The sequence below is a fragment of the Phalacrocorax aristotelis genome, chromosome 1 (genome assembly GCF_949628215.1).
Source record: "Phalacrocorax aristotelis chromosome 1, bGulAri2.1, whole genome shotgun sequence".
In the NCBI taxonomy this organism is placed as follows: domain Eukaryota; kingdom Metazoa; phylum Chordata; class Aves; order Suliformes; family Phalacrocoracidae; genus Phalacrocorax; species Phalacrocorax aristotelis.
The window spans coordinates 214,652,883-214,669,607 of record NC_134276.1 but is presented as its reverse complement, the minus strand read 5'-3'; the positions used below and the strand labels follow the sequence as shown (position 1 = coordinate 214,669,607).

General features: G+C 43.6%; 1 protein-coding gene across 1 annotated transcript in view; it reads right to left on the bottom strand.

The window, feature by feature from the left end:
- Positions 1-269: 269 nt before the first annotated feature.
- PRKCQ (protein kinase C theta) overlaps positions 270-16,725 on the bottom strand; it is a 63,757-nt gene continuing 47,301 nt past the window's right edge. Inside the window, exons 15-20 of the mRNA XM_075081663.1 lie at positions 16,470-16,561; positions 14,012-14,074; positions 10,246-10,384; positions 6,458-6,646; positions 3,583-3,711; positions 270-2,236 (exon numbers count right to left, since the gene is read on the bottom strand). Coding sequence (XP_074937764.1) covers positions 2,081-2,236; positions 3,583-3,711; positions 6,458-6,646; positions 10,246-10,384; positions 14,012-14,074; positions 16,470-16,561 — 768 coding nt within the window. The 3' untranslated portion in view covers positions 270-2,080. The remainder of the gene's footprint in view (positions 2,237-3,582; positions 3,712-6,457; positions 6,647-10,245; positions 10,385-14,011; positions 14,075-16,469; positions 16,562-16,725) is intronic.

Below are 16,725 nucleotides of genomic sequence, written 5' to 3'. Positions count from 1 at the left end.
TGAGATAACAGACCCCATTTACAGCCGTGTCACCTTCTGGTGGTGAGAAGGGACATTTTACTCTCTTTGTGGATATCTTTGCACAGTGCCAAATCCTTGTTTTAGATACTGATCTGTGGAGTAGTTAGAGTTGTTCAAATGCTTGCTGATCCTGTGTATTCATGGGTTGAAATTCCCCTGGGGAACATCCCCCAGAAAGCACAGAGCCGTTTTAATGGTTTTTCTAAGCACCTCTGTTCTTCATCCCCATTTAATCACTTCAATGCCCATTTTCCAATTGTACACAACATTTTATTAAACTGTACAAACAGCACTGGCATTTAAAAAATTCATGTTAACTGTTCTAATTAAACACGATGACCAGCTGCACAAACTGTGAGCACAGATGCCCCCTGCGTTTCATACAGCACAAACAAGGATTTCATGAGTCACTGGACCGAAACCTTTTTCAGGGTGCTCTGCTTTTCTTGTCGATGTCAGGCACTTCTGCTCTTGGTCCTGCAGGATTCGGTGCCTGCAGCCACTGCCAGCGGTATCCCAGCACTGCCTGCAAGGCCGCATTCATTCTGTTGGGAGGCCCAAGTTGACAGCCTGGTCCAGCAGAGCCAGAAAGGCACCTCTGAGAGGAATCTGAGTTACAGATGACTCCCCTTCTAGAGCTTCTCTTTCTCCATGGACTGGAGGGCTTCATGCACAAAGCTCCAAATGTATACACTTCTATTAGAGCCTAACACCAGCTGGGGTGACTGCCTGAGTCTAAATTATTACAGAATCCTCTCTTTGGGCTTTGACTTAATTTTGACACAGCATTTAACTGGTGTTTCAGTGACAAGCAGTAATTGGGCAGCTCTACGCCTCTCCAACCTCAGGAAAGAGTGCATCTTTATTTAAAAGGATCCCAGAATGAAAGGGTCTCAGAAAATATTTCTTTTTAACCCATCTACATTTCCACAGAATGCAAAGGGATAGAACACACAGCAAAATGTCACAGGTGAAGGAGAGGACCACCCTCATCCGATGCATTGTCCTGCCCTGTGACCATTGGGTGCAGCTTGTTGACCTACGTCTGCAAGGCATACCGAAGAGTTGGGACATCACTGAGAGCAACAGAAAGTGTACCAGCCTTTGCAAGAACTGATTACCACCTTGCAAGTAAGATATGCCAATGCTGTGACTGGAAGGCCAGTTTTATGATGCCTAAATAATGGTTTGAGGAAACCTCTTCCACCTTTCTCATGCAGTTTTAGGATAAAACTCCAGAAAGATCAGTCCAGATTTTGCGCTGAGCCTGGCGTGTGTGACAGTTAAAGCTTTAGAACAGGGGTTCTCGAGGCTTTCTGCTGGACTGCAACTTCCCACCCTTCCTGCTCAAGTACTAAGTGTAAACCACTGGTTTTCTGTATTGATCTTGACGCTTGCCATGGCAATGATCCTCCTTCGGGGGTTGAGTGCTTAGCTCCAGAGCCTCTGATTGAGATGTAAAAATGCTTGAATGGGTGTCTGCAAAGTCTCTTTGTCCCAGTGAGGCACCTGTGAACATTATTTTTAAAGTGTGTAGGGAGTAAAATTGCTTCTTCAAAACTCCTGCGCACACGTGCACAACTCTGCACATGCTCGAGTGGAGGTTATGAAAGCACCAGCCTGCAGCCTTCCCAGATGCCCTCAGGCCCTGAGCAAACCACCCGTCCTTCAGAAGGAGGTGGGCTGACATGAGAATTGCAGAAATGGGCACTGACATCACCGGAAGCTCAAATATACTTGTTTTTTCTTACAGAGAAACCCATTGGCTGTGTGTACAAATAGTGGGGAACAGGTTTTGTCACTTCCTCATTTTCAGATGCTCTCAACTTCAAGAACACTGGGAAACAGAGAAGAGAGACCAAAAGATACCACAAAGAAACTTCATCTTTCATGAAGAGTGGCTGGCATCTGCTGTGGACTGGAATAAGCTGGAAGCCTCCAGGCATGGTACAAACTTTCACTGACATGTTTTTCTGGTGGGTTCTTGATAAAAACAACCATTCACAGTCTTCAGTTGACAAAATGTTACTCAAACCATTGCAGAGAAGTAAGGCAGATCTCAGGAAAATATTTTCTCCATTTTAGGGTTCACAAACGAAAAGTTGCTGAACATATTTTGGTCCATGCTGTTAATCAGTGCTCTGTCAGCACAGGACAGTCTAGGTTTTTCGTTTAGAAATTCCTTGTCGAAGTTGCTACAGTCACTAGGAGATTTCTTCAAGAAAAGGAAAAAAAATTGATGTCAAATCACTAGTATTCAGATCTTCATTACAATGGCACTGGCCCTGTCAGGCTGCTTCCTATAGGCCCAGCTCAACTAGCTGGGAGCAAGCTCAGCTCAGCCAGGAACCTGCAATGCATTTGCTCTTGGCCTTTTGCACAATGAGTACTTACTCCAGCCCAAACAATGCTCAGTAACATGTCAGACTGCAGAAAACTTCTGTCTGAGCTCTTAATATCCAGCAACCAGCACTAATTACTTGTTTATTACCATCCTAGTGAAGCAGTAATGGGAATAAATATTATATAGGAGGCACTGAGCCTGTGATCCATTACTTCTGCCAGGCAGGGATGTTGTAGCTTTGTAACACAGCAGACTGGACCCATCAATTAAATAACACTTGTGAAGGACTATAAAATGAGAGTATGGCGCACTTGACAAAGTAAATTATATCATTGCCATTAATAAGACTTTAATAGTTTAATAGGACTGTTATTAATAGTCAGGACTATCCTGACTTAGCCAGTCACCTGGTTACCTGAACTGCTTTTCCTTCTTTACCTTCTACAGTGCAGTGAAAGATAATCCCTACAGAATGGGTTGCACTTATGTGGTTAAGGGAGGGTTTTCTGAGTGGCATCCAGACCCCTGCTATGGTAACTGAGAAAGTGATGAGCAATTTATGGTTTCTCAGGTGTGGGCATGCCAGACCCGGGCTTATAGTCATCAGAAAGTAGTCATCATGATGATCAGGTCAGGCAGCCCAGCGAACAGACGTACATAGTTCACAATTATCTTTCCAACAACTGTACAATGAGTGAGGCTGTGGTAGATCTAAGTTGTAGATGGTTTCAGCTGCTTGTAACTGATGTACACAATATACCAGACAGCCTGTGAACAACTTAATCTGCATTTGAACATTTAAGTAATAGTCCACATTTTCCATTCTGACTGTCCAAGACCAAGATCCTCCATCTACTTTTAGACAGAGAGACTGCATGTGCAAAGGAACTCCAGAAGATAGCCCTGAAAGTTTGAGGGCATTTTGAAAGCCTTACTTTGGTGCCTTAAACTAGTTAATTTTAGTGTGAAGCAGACATTCATCCACCTTTAAAATGCTGACTCCGTGAACCTAAACAGGATTTGAGGTCGCTGACGTTAAAGACCTATGTCTGAAGATTTTGGACACTGTCCCTAAATAAATGGATTTATAATATTACTGTGGGTCCCAGCTTTGGTTTATTGCTACCATGTGCTGGAGGGTTTAAATATTTGGGGAAGAAATCATTCTGGAGAGAAAGACAGGAGGTGGGTGGAATTGCAAGAAGATGCATTCTCACCACTCTCGGTTTGAAAGGAGGCTCCATCCTTCTTTCTTCTAACGCCTCCCAGTTTATTTCCCGGAAAAAGGCATGCTGGCGGACGTTCCCTTTTGTTCCCAGTCTCCTCTCAGGTTCTCTCACAAAAAGCTAGAATGTTGAAGAAAGAGAAATACCTTAGTCTTTTATCAATAACAGTGCATTCATTAGGACAGTCCTACCAGACAGGGCCTCAGACTTTAAACTCAAGCATGGTTGGTGAGGGTGTGAAGACTCTTGTAACATACTAAATTTCTGATTAGGGAACCAGTTTAGATTTTTAGCCTAACGTGCCAAAATTGAGATACCTTGGCCATCATTTTCCTTTGCAGGAGAGAGAGGACAAATTTGCTACAGCTGCAACAACATGTGTGTCTGAGCACGCAAATACGCAACGACACTGGTGAAATATCTGGATCGCACGTGCAAGCTTTTGTCTGGACAATTTCTTGCTATCAGGAGAATTTGTAGGGCTGAAATATAAGCATGTGAAAATACTAGTCTGGCCTATGTGGGGCTGCATTCATCTCCTATACCTTTGGGTACTTGGAGTGTCACTATTTCACCCTTTATAATTAATGGAGAAAAACAGTCAACTTCCAGGTGCAAATCATCTGACCTCCTTTATACACTTAAAAATGAGACAAAAGACACCCTGGAGTGCTTGCTTCTCTCCACGGACTAGCTCAGATGCTGACAACTGTCTACTTTGTCAAAAGACTCCCAGTTCAGAGAGCTTGTGTTTGCTGCACACTGCAGGCTACAAGTCCTGTGGATGGCTGATTCTGCTGAGGGTAGGAGAAAGCTAGAGCTGGGAACATATCTTTTCACCCTGAGCTATGTGCAGGTCTGGGCCTTCTCTTCAGTTTAGCGTAAACATAACCTGTTTTGTCATAGATGTTTTTATGGTGATGCAGGAGCCATTTGGCTCTGGAAGCAGCTGACGTGTTCCTGGGGGAGAGTTTCAGGAGTGCTAAATGCTTCCGAGCTCCTCTCAGTGTTCATGAGCAGGATGTAGTGCTGAAATATTGCTGTAATGGTCAGTGTGAATAGTTTAAAATTTATCTTTACATCTTCAGTAAAATGTCTGGGGCCTCCAGGCCAGCTAGCCCATGTAACACCAGATCCCAGATCCCTCTAAAGTCAATGGGGAGGAGTAGCGGCAACACTTGATAGCAGGTGGCCTAAATACAGCCAATATGTCCTACTTCAGAGGTAAGGGGAAATTTTCAGAAGCACTTTACTGATGGAGGTCATCTCAAAAGGGACTTGGGTTACATACAGTAGAAGTTTCTTGCTCCTCTATTTGGCCAACAGTGAGTGTACAACAGATACCACTCAGAAAAGAACAAATATAAATATCTAATGCAAAAAGTGTCAGCAAAATAATCTGATATATGGATCATTGAGGGCCTGTTTGAAAAAAACCTAGGCATTGGGTTTTGGTGAACCTTGTGGGCAAAGCCTCACCAAAACTTAAGTGTCCTACCAACAACTGATTATACAGCAGTGCAGGTTCCATAGGTTAAATTCTGTGCTGATAATTCAGACATTAAGCAGGGTGGAATATATCATTATCCAGAGTGAGTGGCAATGAGAGTAGCCCATAACGGAGAAAATATTTTTTTTCATAAGCAAGGAAGGTTACCGATTGTTATAAAGACGATCACCATCTCTAATCCTGATAGGAATACAGGTTGTTTGTGCAGAAAGATGCCAGCGTATGTCCCAGAAATAGACATTCAAAATCTCAGTCAGCTATGGTACATCTGCCTGAACAACTGCTTTTGAATGTTTTCATTATTGTCATTTTATATTGATACCTAAACATCTGAGCCCAGCACAGATGCTAAAATAACATCCTCCATTTTTGTGTCGTGGAATGCTGTATATTGCTCTGTCACTCTGTCAATGCAAAAGCACAGGTAGGGACTGTAGGTCAAGTATGGCCCAAATCTAGCGATGAACAAGTTACCTCAGGTCAGCTGAGCCATTATAACCCTCTGTACATGCTCTCTCACCACACTCCATCTCGAGGTGAAATGCCTTAACTTAGATCATGTTCAATGTCAGTCCAAAGCCCAACTGAGGGGAGGTAACTTATTAGACTGGCTGTGCCTTCGTTGCGTTTTTATCTTGAAACTCTAGAACAACCCAAGCCAGAAAGGCTATGACGCTAAGTGGGGCTGAGAAGGAGGTAATGAAAAAAATCAGCGTATTAATGGAAGGGAACCTAAAAGATGAGGAGGATGCCTGTTAAAGGGCAACAGAAGAGTGCTCCACTCAGAAAGGGCACTATGCATTGCTGGATAGGAGATTCAAAAGACTAAAAATGCAGATGACATAGTGCTACTAGCTTCAGTATCTCCGCTGCTTCAGGACACAGATCAGGCTTTGTCCTCCTGCTCTTTAGCTCAGTGCAAAGATGCAAAATATTCTCTACTGAAAATCAAGCTGAATGCCAAAGCAATCTACTCTAGATGTCCTCATATCTCTAAGGCACAAGAATTGCTTCAAAGCCGTAATTTTCAAGGGCGTCACAGTAACCCTTAGTTTGAAGTCTGGAAGAATATATTTTCCAGGAGCCTTACACCTTCAGGATCGCTCTGCAAAGAAACTGATCTCTGCTGGTATCTGATACCCTGCAATCCTACTTACTGGATTTGAGGAGCCACTATCACAACTCAGGAGAAAGAAGACACAAAGATGGCCTTATGACTTAGGTCAGGTGTGCTTTGAGGTCCACAGACAAGAAAGTGATTTTCTCTAGTCCTATCACACTGAATGTTTTTCTCTGAACAACAGCTGAAGATGCACAAATCAGAAAGACTTTTGTTCAATGTGTGGTCGTTCTTACCTTTACCAAAATGTCTTTTGCATCCTTGTCAAGCCAGCGAGGATAGAATGGGTTATCCATACGGATAGACTGGAAAAGCTCCTCTTCATCTTGGCCATGGAAAGGAGATTGGCCAATTAGCATCTCGTATAGAAGGACGCCAAAGGACCACCAGTCAACAGAGGTGTTGTACTTCTGTCCCAGCAATATCTGCCCAAAGGGAGGAGTGACAGAGGCAAAATGTATGACATCATTATTTCAACTTCAGAAGGGTGGCCAGACCCTGACCTTTCAACAGCCACTTTGCACTGAGCGGGGCAGCAGAGGTGCTTCCCCCTGCCTGAAGCATGAGCCAGAGCATCTGCCAGTGGCGTAGAGGCTGTGGTTGGGAGAGCTCCCGATCGCACCCACACCTGGGTGCCAAAACAGTCCTTCGCACTACAGATAACTCGTTGCATGTTCCTCTAGTTACTCCTAAGTTACTTGAAAAACCCTTGGCTACCAGACAGATCTGAAACAGAAAAAGTGAGGCAAGTCATCTTTTGCTTGCTCTCCAAGTTATCCCAAGGGTTCAAATCAGGCTTGTGAACCGCAAGAAGACAAATGGTTAGGGATTAGCATTTTGGGACTAATTTAACTCACACAAGCTGTATTTTTAAATTACAAGATTGACAGTGTAAGGGTACTTAGGACTATCAGTCAGTGGAAATGGTGTGAAACTATCCCAGTAAAAATCTGCCCCAGGAATAACATGAGAAAGCAGTTGCTGGTCTGTCCTTTGAGACCAGCTGAATTACAGGTAGAGCGATGGGAATTTGTCCTCAGTCAGTCCACTGGTTTGTGTCTTTCTGTGTTAGCTCTAAAGTGAAGGCTACATCCAGCGTGTGGGGGCCAGGGAGGGTCAGCTGGAGTCCCGACCTCCCCTAAGAAGGGATGTGTCATTTTCTTCCCCTACAAACCTGGCCAGACACCACCATGTTCTCAAACTTCCCCTCTGGGGAAGCAAAATTAATCTCACCTGCCTTTAGATATCTGTTAGGGAGATACTTGGAGCTGAACCAGTTATCATTAGCTCCTTTTATAGTCAAGGAAGAGAATTAGTCCAATTTTAGACATCCAGCTAAGCATCTACCTGCTGTAAAATACTACACCTATTTGTCTCCTTTGGTTATCCAGGAGCCTAGACAACTTGCACATATATAGATATCTACATTGCAGGTGTCTAAAGGTACATGTGATAACTGTGATGTCTAGGATCCTTATCAGGATTTTAGTGCTGGAGAGAGGAATAGTTCATTTTAAGGCACAATCTTTACTCTTGAGCCCACAGCCTGGTTGCACCTGTGATCCCCTGTGCAACAGCTATGGTGTAGGGATCAGTGACAAGCCATGGAGATGGCTTAATACCAGTGAAAAGAATTAACCAGAGCAGTACATATGAAACTGCTGATAGTTGAAAAACTACGATTTAGAGAGGTGCTTTACTGCTGGCTCTCAGGTACAGCGGAAATAGGTGAGTAATTTATTCACTGTTTTCATACCTTGCCTGAATTGCTTGTAAATTGCCACTTGGGCCCAGATTCTTCTTATTATCTAGAAGTTATGTCTTATTAATTTAGTTATCCAGAGTTTCTGCACCAGGGGAGGTTTAAACTAGACATTAGGAAGCATTTCTTTTCCAAGAGGGTGGTCAAACACTATAACAGGCTTCCAGGAGAGGTGGTCAGTGCCCCAGGCCTCCAGGGTTAAAGAGGCATTTGGACAATGCTCTTAGCAATGTGCTTTAAGTTGATGAACCCTGAACTGGTCGGACAGTTGGACTGGATCACTGTTGTAGGTCCCTTACAGCTGAAATATTCTATTCTATTCTATTCTATTCTATTCTATTCTATTCTATTCTATTCTATTCTAATGAAGGAAAAACAATTATTTAACTGACCAACACAACTAAGGTAGGAAGGGATTACTTGTCTTCTGGGGTGTTTCCTCTTCTACAACACTATAAGGTGCTATCAGATGCTTCACTTTTAGATTAATTTTCTCACATTACGTGAGAAGTAACCCCCTCTGATGTACCTCTGGCATTTGGCAAAGGAGGACCTTAATATCAGAAGCCTAAACATGTTCATGACTAACACATCTGTCTCCAAAAATGCCAAAAAAGGAGAATGGAAAAAGGACAAAAACCCTATTTGAATGTAAGAGACAATATATATAATGTGTTTCACTCATAGTCAAAAGAAGGAAAGAACATGACTCCCAAATATATTTATTCTGAGTCACTTATAAACAAAATCACCCCAACCTTTCATCTGAAAAGACACATTGTTTTTATAAGGCTTACTTTTTAAAGTACAAAATTTCTGGAGAATGAACTTAAATATTTTATGGCAGTCAAGGAAAAGATTTATTAGCTTTGCAATTGTCTGGAAAAAATAAACTCAGAAATTTCATTTCAGGTTAAGACTTTTTTTTTGTCAAATATTTTTTGAAATAAAAAATTGCTTGCCTACCGACCCAAAGTCCCCTTATTTGCACGGCTGTAACAAATTACAGTGCCAGCAGCCACATTGAAATACTGACAAAAAGTCCAGTGCTCCAGCCTCTGGCAGGAGAGATGATCCATAAACTCTAGCAGTGCTTTCAATTCAGAGGTAAAATGTTTTATATGCACTCGTTGAATCTCTAAAATAAATGATGGTGCGGAAGTAAAACTCTGAGCTATTTTAGTCTTTCTCTTTTCTACAAAGTAAAATCACAAATAATGAATTATCACTTGTCTTTTTTAGAATCAGAAAAAATTTTTTTTAAAATAAAAGCATATTGAAGTGGAATAAAAGAAAACTGCCACTTGATTGAAGAGCACACTTAAAACTGCTCTTAGGCAATACAAAAGCAACTGATTTGAAGGGGCCAGCCCTTGTGTCAGCAGTGGTGTAACCTAGATCAGAATCAAGCCCTTGGTGCACAGTAAAAGATCAATGAGTTATAGTGGAGGGGAAAAAAACAAAAGCTTTAAAAGCTATTTGGAAAGCACCAATATCCATCATGAAAACACTAAAATCAGGAAATGGGGTTTTGAAAAGCTAATAAATGGATTTCAGAGTGATGTCGGACATGATGACTCACAGGTTCTTCTCTGAGCAGAAAAATGTTTTCTTTGGCCCCAGTTTGGCACCTAATTAGTGAAAGACTCTCCATAGTAAGTTCTATCATTGGATGAATCACCAGGTTAAGGGAGCTTTCTCTTTCATGGAGGGATCTAGTCCAAAATATCTAAACTTCTGGGGGGGTGGGGGGGGGAAGGGCAAGCTTCTGCCTAGGAAAAAATGGAAAGAAGTAAGGGGAAGGGCAAAGGATCTCACTATGGGCAAGCTGGAGTCTGGTGTCTGCGACCACCCAGTTTTATTGCATGGCCACATGGAGGCCAGGTTCAGCTTGTCTCCCCCGAGTATCAACAAATATCTACTGCAGAAGGAGAAAAGGAGCTGTTGGTATGTTTTTGCACGGAGCTTGGAGACTGTCTCCACGCAAGCCCCAGCCTTCCTTAGTCAAGGAGACAGAGACAGACATTAACACAAGCAACACTTCCCAGGCCCATTTGCACAAAAAATGCATTAGCCACAAAAATATGCAGTGTGAGACAGCAAAGCAGAGTCTGAGTCAAACTGAAATCCAGTTTCTAGACTGGAACTGCTCAAAAGCAGGTTATTACTTTTTTCACCCTCCACCACTGACCAACAGTCATGTCTTAAGACATCTTCTTTGCCCCACAGCAGCTTGCTGACCTCCCCGGACCCCACACCTACCTCAGGAGCAATATAGTCAGGAGTCCCACAGAAAGTACTTGTCTTCGCATCTCCAAACATGTTCTCCTTGCACATCCCAAAGTCCGCAATTTTGATGTGCCCCTCACTGTCCAAGAGGACATTGTCTAGCTTCAAGTCTCTGTGGAGGAAGAGAAGGAAACCCCTCCTTTAAATTGTTACAGAGCCACACAAGTTATTTCAGTAGGTTACACTTATTAACTTGCTGTCTGCCTCTATGTAGTGCCTACATGTTGCAATTACAAAGGAAGGCTGGGGGCCGAATGAGGAGCTGCTCTCTTGGACTTCAATATCCCTCATTCCTCCTTTCCCAGCACTGATTCATTTGCTGGAGAAGACTTTACCCGAGACATCTTCTAAAAGCTGCCTCCTTTGAGGATACAGAATAGTGAAGGTAAAAAGGGCTTCGCATCAGCTGGTCCTTCTGCCCTGACACAGCCTGGAGAAGGTGAGCAAGAAAGGACTGGCTCACTTTCTCTTTCCCTGGCACACTCAGTACTCTCTCTGAAGCTTCTGCCAGCTCTCCCTCCCAGTGCAGGCTCTACAAACGTCGGAGGAGTTAAGAACCCACAAGCCCTGCATGTCTTGAAGAGGGTCAAAATGACCCCAGATATCAGCAGAACATCCACCACCTTTTCACTGCTGGGCTGCACTGTCCGAGCCCCAAGGATTTACAAAGCCCTTCACACAGAGCTGCCAAGCTGTTGTCAGAGGTTTCAGGTTCTGAGCTACTGTGGAAAGCAAAGAGCCAAGAGAGAGGGAAAAAAGAAATTCACAGAGAAGGAAATAAAAGCAAGTGAGTTGATGAATCATGGCTACTGACAAAGAACAAAGAGGTCCTAAGTAGGAACAACCTCTGAAAGGAGAAAAAAGCATGTAAGGAAAGAAAAAAAAGACAGAGAGAAAGGAAGACTGGCATGGCTTCTATGTTAAATCTTTTATATCTTACCTAAATGTTCTGCTTTTCCTTGAAATAATGACTCAGGGAGATGTTTGGATTGGTGATACTGCACTTCACCTAGGATGTAGGTTTGGGTTACCTGGCCTTGGAATACCCACGCTCCTGCACTGCCTATCCTGCGTTATCAATCACTGCTCCTTCTCAGGGCTCCCAAACACCCAGACACAACGTTTGCTTGTGCCTACAGCTGAGGAGACAATTGGCCTTTTCCAGCCTCTGCTGATTCACAGCCTACACACATTTTCCACACCTTAGGTGAGAGTCCTAAACACGATGGTGCAATATACCTGCTATATACCTACCATACCTACCCTTCCAGTGACAACTGTTTTACAACATGTTTTTTTCAGAAATGGCTTTGACTCCCTCAAAGAATGTCATTTCTAATGCATGATGCTCCCGAGATGATTGCCTACAATTGTGGGAAAGATGGCTGTTCAGCCTCTCTCTTTGTGCAAAGCTCCTTATCTTGCTTTGGCCCTATCCCAGTCAGGGTGGGGGACCTCGTACTGTCTACACACTAAATTGTTGTCATGGGGCAATTGTTCGTCGCTGCCAGAATATTGCCCAAGAAAAAGTGGGAGTCATCAATCAAAAAGAAATATAGAGACAACCGAGACATTTGCCTTCCAAGTGGCAGACACTCATGTTGTCACAATTTCCAGCTGGAATGACTTATTTTAGTTACACTATTGAGATCAATCTCTGGCTGCCAGCACTGCTTTTATTCATGTGGTAGATCGAAGCAAAACAAAAAACGCATCACCTACAGTTTGCTTTCATTACTTTGATGAGCCTCAAACTCATTGGCTCCAGGGACTGGAGTTTCTGCCAAAAACGCCTCGGCTCATTCATTAAAATTTAAGCCAACGCTTCCAAATGTGGGTGCTTGAGACAGAACAGCTGGATTCATTATTCTTACTACATCACAAGCGATGTAGTTTCAAAAATGATTTCTATTCATTTTCCTAAGTGCTTAGTTAGCTCTGACTGAGATACTGATGGCTGTGCATTCCCTACTGACCTTGTTGTCATTGTCTCCAATGACAAAAGGAAAAAGGAGAACGACTGGTTAAATCTTTTCTCTCAAAGCTTGATACCCAGAGCAATGCTGCACCAGCTTCCTGTGAATGAACTGTTTCTTCCTATCTCCTTGCTACCCAATGTCTAGCTATCCCAATTTGCCTACGTTTCTTTCCCAAGGCTCCAGTCTCCAAACATCTCTCCTTTCAAGAGGAAATGGGTCCCAAACCCTGACTGGTGTAGCAATTCCAGATAAAAATGTGTATTTATAAACAAAATCTCAGCATTAACAGCCCTGCCACAAACTCACAATGTCCTGCAGATATTTTTAATCAACTTTCCTGAGACGTCAGAGTAAAAAAGACAGTCATGGCTAAGTGATTTGAGCATATCAAAACGTGTTTCCTTTCAGTCATCCAGAACAATAATTAGAGCCAGAAACTTGCTGAGACCCCAGAGATCATCTTAGCTTAATGTCATTGATATTGATCTCATGTTTACACAATCAGCATCATTGGTCAATAAAGACTATAAATGGCTCCCACACGAGTACTAATAATGAATGATAAGGCGACTTTATATGAATCAAAGCTTACGTTTTAATGAGAGTGGATTGTAAACAAGCCATTCACTTTTAGCATTTGTTCTAATGTTCACACTACATGACAAACATTGAAATAGGCTCATTTTGGTTTCAGCAAACATTGTTGCTTTAGTGAGCTTTCCCATTTGTTTGTGACAAGCTATTTGCTTCCTGCTTTTACAGAAGGCTGCAATGTAGTAACTAACTTTTGCCATGAAGATGAGCTGGACTAGAGCTCCCCAGAAATTCAGTTCCTCCTTTCGGCCATGGGAAAGCAGACTGTAGCCTGATTTCTGTGGCCCTTCTTGCTCCCATTTTGTCTCTGTCATTTTATATAGGTCTGAAGCAAAACACTTGTGCATTAGATCAAACAACCCATGCACAACCTTGAAGCTCCCAGGGAAGTTGAGCAGAAGATGGAATGGGCAATTTTGTAGTTGAGGACTTCTCCTCATGATTTGATAGACTGACGCATTGTGGACTAAGTTTATACCAGTAATCTTGGGAAAGGACTCTTCTGTCTGAGTGCAGCTGCCTGCAGTGTCTCACCCAGTGCCCACTGGCTCCCCGTAGAGCCCACTTGTAGAAATGGGCACTTCTCATACACTAACACAGGTTTGATGGACCTAAAGACGGCCACTCCTCTCTGCTTGCTACAAGAAGAGCTTGGGTGGCTGGCTGAGATTCATGATGGTAGGTGAGACGAATCCCATCTCCCCGTGGAACTGTGCACAGCAAACCTGTTAATAACCCCAAAATTAAGGTATATCCCTGTCTCCCTGCTTTTGTTACTTGACCTGAGCTTGTCACCACTGTCCCAGGTTAACCAGCACAGCAGATATACCAAATTTCTCACGCCTAGCTTGGCCTTATATGCCTTCATATGTGGAAAGCTTAAACTAGGTGCATATGCTGGGTGCTATATGAAGGACCCAGTGTAAATGCATCAAAGGGCTTGTTTTAATGTTAACTGAAATGGGACTGGATTCTCAAAAAGAACTCAAATCTGCCTTTTCTACACTATCTCCTCAAAATAAAACAGCTTGACTCTGTAGAAAGGAAATCTGCATAGAAATGCAACATCAGTAAGTACATCCAAGCAACAGTCCCTCAGTTACCATTAGCGCTTGCAGGGAAAGCAGAAAAGGTTTAGCATATTAGACACTGAAGAGTAAAATTACCTGTATATTATGCCCTTGGAATGGAGGAACTGGAGCCCGCATATGATTTCAGCAGCATAAAACCTGAGTGACAGAAGGCACAACTTAGAATGGATACTTCCCAACAGCTTCTTTTAACCAGACCTAAAAAGATGGAAACTTTGTCTCCACAGAAGGAAAAATTTAAGTTCCCAGAAGGCTTGGGGTAACTGGGTTTCAGAGGTAACTGATGGATGATGTGAGATTCCCAAAAGCGTTCCACATGGCTAGCAGCCCAACGCCCGCTGAAACCGCTTTGCAAAATGGTAGGGATTTGGAGCCTACTCCTCTTCAGGGATTTGGAAGCCACGCTGCATGGCTAGCTGTACTTTTTTTGCATGTAACTGACTCTGAGGACGTGTCCTTCAGTGCCCAAGGATGTCTCCAGATCTGCTGGAGGAAAAAAAACACCGCCCAGCTCCTACTGCCTCCCCTGCCTGGCCTCACGATATGGTCCCTGTCGCAAGGAAGGCAGACTGGGTGGTGTCTGGGCCTCTCCCTTATTTACATACTTAAAGTAAATCAATGAGTTACAGTGATGCACCAGACTGCAAAGTGCAGATCAGTTAATGCCTCAGACCTCAAAAGAGCAGCTATAATTTGCCGTGTTCAGCAGCTGCTGCGGATCCAGTGGAGTGGTCCCAGCAACGGCGCAGGCAGGTAGGCATCGGGGGCTGGGGACCAGAGAGTGCCCTTGGCATGTCAAAGAGATCTCTTCACCGCTCAGATTTATGGCTTGCTTTAGAAATTTTATCCAAGATATGAACCCGCTAGCAGCGTGGTGACCTTTCTCTGGAGTCTTTTTGAGTTCGAGGTCTTTGCCCTGAACGCATTTCTGCCTAAAGGACACCGCCACATCCTGCTGCAAAGAGGCAGCATGAGGCTGAAGCACCACTGCACAATGAAAGTGCTCTCCCAGAAAGAAATGTAACCACAGGATCGTACGCCCCTCCAGTGCCGTGCAGCTCTGCTCCCTCAGTCTTCAATGCATTTGCCCTTAATTCTGGACCTTCGAACGCTTTTGAAAAAATCATCAAATTAAACACTGATTTAAATAAGGGTTTGGTTCTTTTTTTGAATTATTAAATAAAAATTAAGTCCAACAGTGGTTTCAACATTGACTTTTTAAAATACCTTTTGCTCGCAGGAGGATTAAAAGCACCTTTCATTAATTCTAATTCTTCTATTTACTTTAATCAAAGTGAAATAAATTTTTAACTCCCTGTTGGTGTATTAAGTTTTTATTTAAATTTACCTTTTGCACTTTTGATAGGCTTTATCTCCCCACCCCCCGCCTCCTCCCCCCACCCGTTGAACCTTGAAGGGAAAAAGGGAAAATCCCATTACTTCTAACAAACAACAGCTTCGCCTCTGACCACTGGACTGGGAACCTCAGCTTAAGCAGGGCCTGAGGCATGGCTACAGGCCACTCAGTGTTGTAAAGGACACGGTATTTGGTTCCACAGAGGGCTGAAAAATGCGTCTGTGGGATTTCCTTGTTGGTGGTAGATCTGGGGTGGAGTTTGGGTCCGCGATGTTGTTACGGGGGCCCCCAATTATGGGCTGAGCAGAGCAAGAACTCAATAGGTACAACAAAGAGCAACCCCAGGCTGCTGTAATTCTCAGCAGGCACCTGTGGGTTGCTTTAAAAATTATTCTTATCCATGGGCCATGTAAATGAGGTCTTAGGCATGCTTAGGGCTGTTTATAGGCAGTGGAGGCACTTCCAGAGGTAAGTTCTCAGGTGGATTGAATGGTCCCTTTGGAGCCCCTCTCTGTTTGAGGGACTGCGCTGCTGGGAAGGGGGCCGGTCCAGCAAGCAGGGAAGCCTAAGGGACAGCTTCTGTCCAGCTCAGCTCTCGGATCTGAACAAATGTTTGTGGGACTATACTGAGGTTAGCACAAAATACAGGCGCCAGGTCACAGGCTGGAAGGAAGCGCCTGGTTTGAGGGGGGATTATGCTTGTCAGCATAAACCTGAAGGCAGATGCAATGCTGACAAGGGTGCAGCAGCATCTGTAATGCTTCCAGACAGAAATAGCTTCCCTGGTTGACCAAGAATGCAAAGCAAGGTCACGTCTGACTGAAATCAGCTATGTAGATGGGCTCTAAAAAGCCCTCTGTGGGAGGGGAAAGAGGACAGGGAGAGGAAGTGACTTGCTCCAAGTCCATCATTGAGTCAGGGCGATGACCTGCATGTCTCTCTTTTATAGTTTGGAGACAGCTGGAACAGAGAGTGATCCTGCTTCCAGCACAAGCATTATCCCCACTTTGCAGCTGGATAAGGTGCAGAGAGGTCAAATGATTTACCCAGGGTTTCCTCTACAGGACAGTAGCAGAGCTGAAAATCAAATGAAGATCCCTGGTGTCTCCAGCTGCTGCTTTTACTTCTACCATGTGTGTGACCTACAAAAGCCAAAAGGTAGTAGTAACATCTTACGTTGCTCTGGGAAGGTCGAACTTATGACAGCTCTGGATATGGAACATGAGGTCTCCTCCATTGAGGTATTCCATCACAAAAAAGAGGTTTTCCTAGAGAATGAGACAAGATGACAATAAGGGGGGGCGAAGGGTGAGACGAAATTGAAAAAAACCCCTCCCAGAAAGCACTAAAAAAGAGGAAGGAAAAGATTACAGTGAGGGTTTGAGAAAGAAGGCAGTTTCTTTTTCAGATTCCTTATTTTTCCTTTGTTCTC